At 39.3% G+C, this 12,708-nt stretch overlaps 1 protein-coding gene across 1 annotated transcript; it reads right to left on the reverse strand.

Annotated features, from left to right (window-relative positions):
- Nucleotides 1-9,570: 9,570 nt before the first annotated feature.
- LOC112189697 (GATA transcription factor 5) lies at nucleotides 9,571-11,334 on the reverse strand. The gene is made up of 3 exons (XM_024329053.2): nucleotides 11,092-11,334; nucleotides 10,615-10,965; nucleotides 9,571-10,528 (listed from the first exon to the last, which is right to left on the reverse strand). Exons 1-3 carry the CDS (start codon nucleotides 11,227-11,229, stop codon nucleotides 9,848-9,850), a joined length of 1,170 nt encoding a protein of 389 aa, XP_024184821.1. The 5' UTR covers nucleotides 11,230-11,334; the 3' UTR covers nucleotides 9,571-9,847.
- Nucleotides 11,335-12,708: the final 1,374 nt, after the last annotated feature.

Here is a 12,708-nt window from a genome sequence, read left to right on the forward strand (position 1 = left end):
TCTCATTCATATTCTCATGCCATGGTTGCTTGCTGTAATATTCTCTTTTCCACTTTGTGCAGCCGCAATTGCTTTAATTGTGTACCTCTTGCGTACCTTGTTTATTTTGCACACATTTTGGACTTATAATTTGGGCAATGCAGATGTAACCATGTACACAAAATCCCAACAAAGAGAAAATTTCTCATAATGGGTCAAAAAATCCAAGGTAATGTAGAACTCCAACTCATAACTAGGTGCAGCCTAAGGTTCTCATCTGGGCTGAGATGATTTGCTTCATTTAGACGACCTCAATCTTTACCCACATAGTTCTTGATGGCCACTCTTCTTTTAATTCATAGCGTAAGACTAGATACTGGAATGAACTGTGAGACTTAATTACAACTTGATTTAAATGGGCTGCAAAACAAATTTCGCTTTGTTGTGGTTATACAACGGCATAACGCATATACAAGTGTAGCAAACTAGTAACCCATGATGGGTTCATGAATTTTTGTTTTTAAAGTATCTACCGGAATAATTTTAACTCCATTAAAGTATTTTATCGAACAACTTGTTAACAATTTTCGAATAAAAAGAATAAAGAACTTGTTGTCTCTCCATTGGAGTAATAAGGAGAGTGTTGTGAGAACTTAGAAAATGGGTTGAAGGACTACCCTCACTCTTATTGGTGTCTCATCTTACATCTATCTTCACTAGGAGTACACACATTATTAGTGTATGCACTATATATAAAATCACTTTTAAGAGCCTACTGCATGTCCATCCCTCCATAATCCACCGCTCGTTCATTGGCTTAGAGCATCTCCAACAGAATACTTATTTCAAAAAAAATTTGAAATTTAACTAGTTTTAGGCTAAGTTTGATCTCCAGCAGACTAGCTAAACAAAAGCTAAATTTAGCTTTAGCTAAAAGACCTAGCTATATTTAGCTAGAGAAGAGAGAGAATTTAACTAAAAGTTAAATTTAACTTGAGTTTTAGGTATTTGCTGGAGCATAACACAATATTCAACTAGCTATATTTCAATTTTAGCTACTTTTAGCTATCCAGATAGCTATCACTGTTGGAGATGCTCTTAGTATTTAAGCAACACACAAATTCAACCAACTCTAGGAGCAATATTAAACACAAAACACAGAAAGGTTTGAGGGACATGGAGTACATGACCCACTCAATTTTGGATGGAAGATGATAAGTAAGATTCTATCTCTGCAAACAGGTACAAAAAGTAGAGCAACTACAAGGCAGACCCAGAAGAAGGCCAGTCAATAAAGGTTGGTTGACGTGAGGTGGGCACAATCACTACTCATGTAGTGACCACGGTCCCGTTTCCCTGCTCAACTGCTGATCAGGGATTGTGTGGTCACTCACAGTCCGATTTCACGGTTAACAGCTAAGTGATGAGATCTATGGTGAGAGCTGTCAACCGTCCGATTGAAATCGGACGGTGAGTGACCACACAATACCTGACCTCAGACCAGAGGAATATTTTCGTAGTGACCAAGTCACTACATAGCTACCATGTTCATCTTCCATAGTCCATACTCATTTTCAGAGAGAGAGAGAGAGAGCCTTTTACCTTTGGATTGCAATCGGACGGTGAGTGACCACACAATACCTGACCACTGACCAGAGGAATATTTTCGTAGTGACCAAGTCACTACGTAGCTACCATGTTCATCTTCCATAGTCCATACTCATTTTCAGAGAGAGAGAGAGAGCCTTTTACCTTTGGATTTTGCAAATGGAGCACACATGTCTTGTACAAGGCAAAATCAGCACCACTGTTTGTTCCAAGTCTTTTATTTAGGTGAAAGGCCGGCCCCAAATTATTTGACTAATACCAAATGTTAAGTAGTAGCTTAGAGTATATAAAGATCTTAATCCAAAGATAGAAAACAAACAAACAGATGTCTTAATCAAAGGTCATTTATTATTACTATATACACATACACATAGTTAGACACATCTACATCAACGTCATCATTCTTGTGTCGATGAAAAAACAAGACTAATTTTTTTCACTTATTCTGAATCATGTGACATGTAAATTGTCACATTTCTGTTATCAAAGGCATCACCACACTAGTCTAAATCCCTCTGATTCTATGATTCTATGCCTTGGACTATACTCAAACATCTCTTGCTTAAAAACAACAGCAAAAACAAGTACTGAAAATCTTTATTTGAATGCGGTACGGCTCCAATCTCTGTTATAAGTAAACTGGAGTGCTTCAACTTCATTCTAGTCAAAGAAGATTGTAGTTTTATTTCAAAAAAAAAAAAAAAAGGTTCGTAGTTTTGGAAAGAACTTCATTCTTATAAAAAGGAGTCTAGAATACAACTATTTCATTGGCGGACAATTCAATAAGCTACAAGTACTGATTTTTGTTAATATTACCGCAAGTAGCATCATGTTAACATATTTGGAAAATCGAGCGTCTATTTTCTACTAGTCGCCTCAAGTTCTGAAATTGTTGTGATGATCTTGATTCTAAATAAATACTTCGATAATATAACTTGTTAAGTTGTCTTAAAAGATCGAAAAGATGAATCACCAATTCATATTCCCCTTCTTTGATAATAGAGGAAGATTTTTTGTAGGATCTCAAAGGACTTTTCTGTGGTATGGAAGAGGCTCAGAAGGTCAATATTACTAGGCAAATCCGTGGGATGATATAGCCAAGTCCAACAGAGCAGGAAGAAGGAGAAGAGGACAAGCCATGCTCTGTGTTGCCCTACTAGTTATTGTAGATATATGAGAAAGAAAGATAGTGGTTGGAGGAACTGGTGGCATCTCCCATCACGTAATTGCCACTCAACAATTATAGAAGGGGAAAGCAAGAGCACCCAATGCAAGCCATTGCCTTAGAAATTGGCATTTTTGCCACACTTGGTATTTCTTATATCCCTAGCACAGCTAGTTTTTCTTTTACTTACTAGTTTTGAATTTGGTGGGAGTGAGTGAGTGAGGGACCTCATACCGTGAGTGAGTGAGGGACCTCATACCCGATTTCCAAAATGCTACAGTTTATGGTTAACACTTGAGGGAGAGTTTTCGGTACACGGTATAAAGATATACGCAACGCTGAGATTGGACTGTTTTGAATGATAAACAACATACCCTACATATGAACGGCTGAGATTGCATAGTTGATGTATGTGGACTTACTCTCCGCCGTGTATGGAAGAATTTTCGAACACTTGAATCCACCTTGCCCTCGCCAAACTTCACATGATCGATATATAGTATACCAAGTCAAGAAGTGACTTCACATTTGACATTATTGCTCATCCACTTCTATGACTAAGCAGATCAAAATTTGCCCCAATTTGTTTCGTTACCAGTATCCTCTCCATTCTACTTTCGCGATGTATTGTATGATAGACGTACAACACTCCATAATAATAGACGAACTCTATGCAAAAACACGTCAGTTAAGAGCTAATCTACAGCACCCATAGAACTATGCTACTACTCTGTCGAATATTTTGAACTCTTCAGCCGACTTACTCAGGGTAAAATTATAAGGGAAAAAGTCATAAATAGTACCTCAACGTAAAATCATTCTATACTTTAGTATATCATCTTCTAAATATATCATTTTAGTACCTCAACTTATTACTTATGCATATACACGCCATTAATAACACTGTTAACTCAAATGTCATGTAGTTTTCTGTCATATATATTTTTGTAATTTTGTCTATTTATGTTTTTCCACTAAAAATCTCATGGTATTTGCCACACAAAAATTCACTCGGTTAATTCATATATTATATATATATTTATATATATATATATATATATTTTATAAAAAAAAAATAACAAAAACATTTGCTACATCCTTCTTCATTGCTGAGGAAATCAAACAACCATGTATATATATATATATATATATATATATATATATATTTTATCCATAGCAAAGCTTCGCTTTGAAATTAAAGTGCGCATTTAGAGTTTAGGGTTACTTTTCGGTCGCATATTCACATCTTGACCGTTCAATTTTTAGGTACTGATGTATAGATCTTCTCTGCAAATTTTCAACTAAATTGATGATCGTTAAGCTATCTAACTCACTAAAACCAATCGATGAACTGAATCTGTCAAACCTGAACCGTATTAGCTTTAAGGCAGTTATCAATGCCTTAACAATCATCAATTTGGCTGAAAATTTGCAAAGATGATTTATACATTAGTACCAAAAAACTTAACGGTCGAGATGTGGTTATGCGACCGAAAAGTGACCTTAAACTCTAAATGAGCACTTTAATTTCAAAGCGAAACTTCGCTCTGGATAGGATCTGATATATATATATATATATATGTATATATATATCCCCTTAACTCACTCCACCCTTACCTTTACATATGTCAGTGAGAATCGAACTCATGATTTTTACAATATTGAAATTATAATTTACCTACAGGTCACAGCTAACCATGAATCTATATTTAAAGCGTAAGCAAATAACTATAACAACCATAGATCCTAAAAGTTTTTAGCTAGTTCTACAACTCTACTAGACGATATGCTATGATTGGTATTGAAATTGATTATGCATAATGAATTGAATAAGCATTTTTCCTTTTTTATCTGAAGAGTTCTTCAACTAGAAAACGAAAGGCTCAAAGCCCAAAACTTGAAAGAAAACCAGTATCTACCAAACAAATTACACTTGAAGAGCTAAGATAAGATGATAAAGCTAAGGTAAGATCAACAATTAATAAAGCTAACAGACAATCTGATCTCATCCAGGCCACTCTCTATTTGTGGATTAACAGGCTGAAAAATAATAAATCTCTCACCTCTTCTCATTTTAATTATTCTGTTTACTGGGATTATAGCCAAGGTTTTAAATCGCTAGGCGCTAGTCGGGCGGTGGGCTAGCGAGGAGCGCCTAGGCGGTTTTGTATTTTTTTAATTTTAGTTTTTTATTTTTATAACTTTTATTTATATAATTAAAAATATATAAACTCATAAAGACTTAAAGAGTAATAAACTAAATATTTATCTTCCTCAAATAAAAAATAAACTAAATGGAAATTTGGTGGAGCGATGTGAGTCATGGATCCCCTCACTGCTTGATCTGGGCCGTCCATTGTTAAATGGTCCAATTTATTTATAGCTGTTGATCAGATCAAAGAGAGAGGGAGAGAATAAGCTCGAGAGAGAGAGAGCCCGAGAGCTCGGTGCTCTCAAACCCGAAGCACGACCCGACCGACGCCACTCCTTCCGGCCACGGCTCAGCGGCGGACCATCGGCATCGTCTTCATCTCGCTGTAGCCAGAAACCTCTTATCCTTGGATCGTACATGCACTGAACGGAGAAGGAGACTCGAGGACTGAAAGCTCCGAGACTTCTCCGACGATCTCTGCAATTTCCGGCGATTCCGGCCACCGTTTAGGTCGCCTGTGGTCTAGGCGAGGTATTGTGAAGCCTTCCAGGCTGTAGCTCGACGAATCATCAGTTCATCACCATTCTAGTTTTGGCAGTGAGCTTGGGGAAACTGAGCTTAGGTTGATTCAAGGGATTTCCGACTTTCGAAGGTATAATTCGAATTCTTGAGTGGTAGTTTGGTTCTTGTTATGTGGATCGAAATCTGTGGCTGGTATTGGAACTTTGTAATCAATGGTTGTGTGTGCAATGACCTGTGGAGTTGTGGTGGAGCTCGGATTTGTCTGGGATGTGTGGGATGTGTGTTTAGCTTGTTAAGTTGCAACTCCAGAACGCCCAGAGCGCCTAGGCGGACGCCCAAATTCTATCCTCCTAAGGCTTCCGATTGGCCGTTACTCGCCTTGGTCTGCTGCCGCCCAGGCCGCCTGCCGAGTTTTAGAACACTGATTATAGCAATAATTGTGGATTAGTAGGCTGAAAAACGATAAATCTCTCACCTCTTCTCATTTTAATTATTTTGTTTACTGGGATCATAACAATAAGTCAAAATTTTCATTACAATAACTTAAATTGATTTTCCATAAACCCAAATATAATATTTTCATTTTTTTGAATCAAATCAACGATTTCTCAATATAGTCTCAAGTTAGAGCAGTACATTACATAGCTTTCCACTGCCTTGAATACAGAGGGCAAATAAGAAAACGTGGTATATATATCTAGTACCACTCATTAACGAACTCCCATGCTCACTTATTACAAGCAAGCCTATCAACTTGATGCTAGGGCTGGGAGGTTTTGTCAAAAAGACCAAGCTTGCCTCTTGTGCATCGGCTATCTTCTTTGGTTTTGGTGGCTTCTTGTTCTTCGATCCAAGAGGTCGACCTTTCTTCTTCTTTGGTTCAGTGTTGGTATTTTCCAACTCAGCCTTAGACACTAGGATGCTGCCTGGAGCTTCTATCAATCCCAATGATCAAGCAGTGAACTTGGAGGTGAATTCTGGCATTCGAAGCTTCTTTGCAGGCGCTTCAGTAAGTTGGGAACAAGCAAACAACTCAGGTAAGATGACCTTCAGTTTTTTTGGAGACTGAAAATCAGAGGGTTGTCTTTCTCTTTTAGCTGAAGCAACTTCATTGAAGGGGACTAAAGCCAAAGATGCCTCCTTACTAGACGAAGCCTACCATCTGAACTCCTCAAAACAATAGGCTTTCGGTTCCATGCTCTTTGGGATGAAAGAGAGAACGAGCAACAGAAGGCAGTATAGGAGTCTGAAGTCCATGGAATTTGAACAAACCATTTTCAAACTGACTTTGGACAAAACCAAACGACGGGCTCTTAATCTCCAATCTTCTAGGTGTCAACATCTCCGTATTGAGAGATTTTCTACTGTCAGCTGCTGGACACACTCCATTGTCATGGTAAATCAAGTCACAGTAGTTGCACTTACCCATCAAATTTTCGAAGAAGAAAGAGATTTCTTCCTCAACTCCCGGCGCAAGGCTCACCATTTTCTGCAGAAAGAAGGGTTTAGAGAGATCATGAGAAACCCGAACCCGGATCTTTCCTGTGCTGTCAAAAAGCTTATCATCCAATTCGATGACCCTCTCAACAATGGCAGCAATGGCCCTAATGGTATCCTTATCTTCAAAGAGAGGAGGCACATCAGTAATCCGAACCCAAAAGAACAAACATTTAGCGGGACCGATTGGGGTGGAGCAATCCCGTCATATTCCTACATCACGATCGGTGCTTGGTTGAACCTCCAAGGACCTCCGCGTAAAACCTTGTTACGGTCTCGTTGGAGATCAAATGCCAACACAAAACGATTCTCCCCCCGCTCTTGAATCTTGAAATCTCTTTCAAGGACCCAAACCCGACGGAGGAAACCCCGGAGGTCTTGCAAAGGCGCAGCTTTTGCAGCAAGCGGTCTGGCCAGCAAGTAGGATTGCATGCCACGACACGTTGCCGTATTGGTTGATCGGGAGAGGTCCACGACCTCGTTGGTTGCTAGGGTGAGAGAGGCCACGAAGGAGGCAGTGACGTCGTCCATGGTTGGAGGGGCAGTATTGTGTTGAGTTTGGGCAGAAGCCTTGGTCGTACACTTAGGGTTTCTGGCGTCCATGCGGCGCTTAGGGTTTTTCAAACCTCCTAATTTAGAGGTACAAATATAATATTTTCATTGATGATAGATTTTATTTTCAGCAAAGAGAAAGAAATTTAGATCCTCTCCCATAGAATTTTTTGTGGAAAAACATAAATGGATGAAAATAACCATGACAGAAAGCTACATGACACTTGAGTTGACAGTGTTATTAACGGCGAGTACTAATGTTATGCATGAGTAATAAGTTGAGGTATCAAAGTGATATATTTAGAAAATGAGGTACCAAAGTGTAGAATGACTTTAAATTGTGGTACTATTTTGTGACATTTTCTCAAATTATAATGAAGTAAATATTGTTTTCCTTGTCAAGATATGAGAACAATAAACGGCTATAATACGCATTTGACTATTGATAGTCATACGTCTAGGTTTTAAGAACAGAATTAGTCCTTTTCTACTTGGAACTTGGAAGCTCACTATTCAAATAGAGTTTTACAATTGAATAGGCGCCATTCGGGGTTTGAAACTTTGAACTTTCAAACAGACAAAGAAAAACAAAGAAGGAAAATATTAGAAAAACTTTGGGGTGTGAATCAAATGAGAATTTTAAAATACAATATCTGGTTCATTATTCCCTCCCAGTTCTTGCATTGTAAACCGGCCAGCACAAGTTTTACAAAGACTTTATAAAAAACTGAAGCGACTCTGATGGAGCAATAGTAATAATGACGACACATGGCATGCGCAGCGCTGCAACTAGATCAATTCTATATGGATTATTCACATGGCATCGTATGCAAGGCAAGTTTCATTGTCAATTTGAACAATTCTCTGCAGTCTCACCACCACAATTCATCTCATACGAAACAGATTCATCGATTAGGTTAGATCATAAGCCTCTACACGTTTGTTTGGTTGATGGGTCGTGGGGAAATGACATGAAAGATAAGGTGGGAAACATGCATGGTAATTTGATGAACTACCTCAAAAAGGCTGAATATAGAGTATCAAACCCACATCGATTAAGAGTCGTAAGCCTTTATATATTCGTGTTTTGGTGATTTCTCTCAAAGATTATAAAAGTATGTATTTGCACGTAGGTATCCAAGGAAATAACTTTAAAAAAAAATAAATAAATAAACTGAAATACTTGATTCACATAATATATTCTGGATCAAGTTAGAGTCAAAAACCTTATATATTTGTCTTTTGATAGTTTCTCAATGATATAACTTAAAAAAAGTGTAAATTTGTGCTTTTGAGTTTGACAAAATGTCTCGCAGAAACTGATCGAACTTCGTAATACATACAATTCATTAAATTTTCCGATACATTTTAAGAAATTTCGGTGTTAATGTCCGAGTCACTTCGAGAGCTTCCGAGCGGAGAGAGCCTCAAAAACATGGAATGATGAGTTACGGCATTGCATGGCAGCAAAGTAATAATGGCAATCACACCACTCGGGTGCGTGCGCGCGGCACCATGATTCAAATTCTGAAAAGAAAAAATGGCCTGGTGTGACTCTGGTCGCAGATTTAATGGCTCGTGAAGTGTCCTATCCCCATTAGATTATTCAAAGTTTCAAATTTTAGGCCAATGCATGCTTTAAACCCTGTCACAACCTCACTAAGCCAAAACCCCCTTTTATCTGTTTCAACCACACTTCACCAACTAATACGTCCAAACGCTCCAATTAGTCCAATACAATGCCTCCAAAACAGAGCATCAAAACCCAGAAATCCAAACCCCTAAAAACCCTCCCAGATTTTGCAGGTAATGAACCGCCCTTCCTCCTTCACCGTCCGATCAGCGCGTGAATCCCACCCCTCGAACGGTGAGGATTCGACACGCCACAGAGTGCATCAAACGCCACAAGAAACCATGTCGTTTGGCGCGCCTTTGGTTCATAACATTTATGCTTTCCAACGGCCACCATATGAAAAAAAGGGTGAACGGTTTCAAACTCACTTAATCCACAAGGTCAAGAACCAGTAAGACCACCAAATCCTCCTTTCAGAACCAATTAATTTAAATTTACCCAAAAGTGAAAATTCCCCGAAAATAAAAATTACCCAAATTTGGGAAATAAAAGAGGCAAAGAAGGTAAAATGGAAATAGTACATATTAAGTAAAAAAAAAAAAAGAGTTCTGCCTAATCAGTTGCATTGCCTACAAACCTACCGCACCAACCATGCAAAGAGATAATGAGAAAAAATGTACACTAAGCTGGGCCTGTTCGAACCGGGTTTTACTCTAAACCGGTTCACTACGATGTCACTCTCTTCCTTCCTACTTGCTAAAACTAAAGAACCTTAAATTTTTTTTCTTTCCTCCTCTAATCAAAAACTACGAACAACCGGAGCCGCTGCTGCTGTCGTCATCGGACCGGGTTCGGGCCCTGGCGAGACTTCCTTCTTGCGGCGTATCTCCATCACTTTGCGGTGGTGGTTGGAGTGCAACTCGCTCGAGAAAGTCGGGCTACAAGCGGGGCGGTATTCGGGCACGAGCCGACCCGACTTGTAACGGACTCCGCAGGCGTTACACAGAGTCTTGGCTCCATTGGGCCCGGTTCTCCACTGCGGAGTCTTCTGGACGCCGCAGTGGCTGCACCGCCGAGGCGGCTGGCTCGAGCCGCCTTCTGTTGCCGGTCTTTTTGGCTTCTTCTGAGGCTTCTCTACTGACGAACCGAAGGCTCCGGGGCCTTGGGTGGTGTTGTAAATGAGCCATGGGCTGGAGGGACAAGAAGAAGTTGAGGAAGACGAACTTGAACTTGAGGAAGACTCGGTGAAGGTTGGTGACCCTAGTGACCACACCCGGCCGCCGGTTCGGGTCCTCTTGCTTCTGGCCTTGGCCGGAACCGGAGTCTTGAAACAGGGCTTGAGAGCCTCCGGTTCTGGCCTCTTCTCGGTCGGGTTTTTGGGCTTCACGGCCAGAAACCCGGCGGGGAGAGAGGTGTTGAACCCCGAGAAGGAATCCTCCACGAAATGAGACAACCACTCGAGGTTTTCCAAGTCGTCTGCCTGAAAATTAAAAACAGACAGAGCAACTCTGTTCAATTAACCAGAAACCACCGCCGAAAAATTTAGAGGGAGAAATGAAAAAGTACCGGAACGCTGAGTTCACTGGTGGGCTCGGTCGGCTCCGACCCAAGTTCATTCTTCTCCGACAAGCACGAAGACGGGGTTGAATTTTCCTTTTCCTCCATGCTCTCTTTCTTGGGCAAAACAGAGCCTTTGTCGTCCTCCTCCTCTTCCTCCTCAGCCTGTTGTTCCACAAACCCATCGTCGTTGGAAAAGTCGAGAAGGTCGTCGACGGAAAAGTCCTCGAAATTCTGCACGCCGCCGTTCTGGGCGTTCAACCCCCACAAGTCGTCGGAAATAGCCTCCTTGACGGCCATCTCGGTCCTGATACTGGTTTTCAACGCCGCTTCAACGCATTCCATTTCACTTCTTTCAACCTACACAACAACAACAAAAAAAGAACATTCCTTTCATTTCTCAGTTTCTCACGCCAGTTACAAAAACCACCAAAGACCGTTCCTTTTAAATTAAAAAGAAATAAAGACCCTCTCTTTATTATTTACCTGAGGAGGACAGGGTGGTAGAGGTGGAGGAGGAGAGAGAGAAGTGGTGGTGCTGGTTACAGAGGAAGGAGAAGAATATGTTGAAGAATGGGGATGAAATTGGAATAAAAAGGAGGGGTGGTGAGTTTGGTAAAGCATTGAATTAGGGCTCGTGGTGGCCTAATTACTAAAAGGTGCCCGTTTCTTTCTCTCTTTAATTTTTACCTTTTCTTTTCCCCACACTGCCACACATCCTTTTTATATCTCCACCTACTGCTCTCTCTCCCTCCCTCTGTTTACACTTCCAGAACGTTAAAAATCTACTAAACCGTACTGGCTAATAAATAATAATCCCCCACCCCCAAAAAAAAAAAAAATTTGTTTGGGGTCTGAAATTACGAGGACTGCCCCTGTTTGGCCTTGACTGGATTTTTTCTTTCCATGTCTGGATTTTTGTACACATATGGTAGGCCAGGGCGGACCATATCCACAGAGGGCAGGGGACCTATTTGTATTAAATTTCTAATTTTGACCTATTTTGGGAATTTAATTATTTTATTTATTTTAAAGATAAGAATCTGTAGGGTGTGGTTCGTCGCACTATAGTCTCTCCGCTACGTGAAGACCTAGGAAACCGCCACCTTTGTGTGTTTCTTTTTTGTAATTTTTGTTTTTCGTTTTACTTTTCGTGTTTCTGATGTTAATATTGGCCCATGGCTTTTGACTAATTTACATAATTTGCCTGCCGCGTTCAACGCCGCTCGTTTTGGTTGTTCTCCACTTACTCCCCCCGCTCATTGTTTGGTAATAATTTATTACGGAATTAGCCCTTCAATTGAGCATTAATCATTCTTTATTTTCTTTTTATTTTTAGCCAGATACGAATTTTTATCCTTGAAAATGACTATATGAATGTTCAATATTCATTTATTATTTTACATGGTGTGGAAATTTAATTTTTTTAGCAAGGGTTTATGGTGATATTCAAGATCACACATATATAAGAATTTAATGAAACTTAAAAAATTATTTGATTACGGAAATTCTCATAACTGTACTCATGGATGAGGGTATCAGTAATCAATGTTTGGTAGATATTGTATTGATCAACGTTAAAGTTGTGTGTGCTGGTACTCGACAATCGTTAAATTTCGCATTAATCAACTATTGGTTCTTGCAAAAGCTGACAAATCGTGGCTACTTCTTTGTTGAATTACTGATTATTAATTTTTTTTTAACTATATAATGTCCCTTGACCCTCGCTTAGTTCTACAGCTTTAAAGATGTCCAACTCCTTCGCACATTCAACAAGCATTTTAAGTTTTAACATCTTTCGATAAAAAAAAAAAATTAAAATTCTTGTTAAAGAAAAATTATATTTTTTTGTGCTTATCAGGTATTAGTAAGTCTAAAATTTTAGTGTTGTTTGCAAGAACTGATGACTAATCAAAAATTGCAAACACAGTTGTGGACTGATTATTATATTTTGAGCACAGTGTACTACTCAATAATAGTATATCGATTTAAAGGACAATGCAAATTGTAACTTTAGTAAAATAAATATTCTCAATACAAGATTCTTTTCTTTTATAATCTTCAAAGAATATGCATGGAATTTGTCAATCTTGGTACATACAA

The sequence above is a fragment of the Rosa chinensis genome, chromosome 2 (assembly GCF_002994745.2).
Source record: "Rosa chinensis cultivar Old Blush chromosome 2, RchiOBHm-V2, whole genome shotgun sequence".
Lineage (NCBI taxonomy): Eukaryota > Viridiplantae > Streptophyta > Magnoliopsida > Rosales > Rosaceae > Rosa > Rosa chinensis.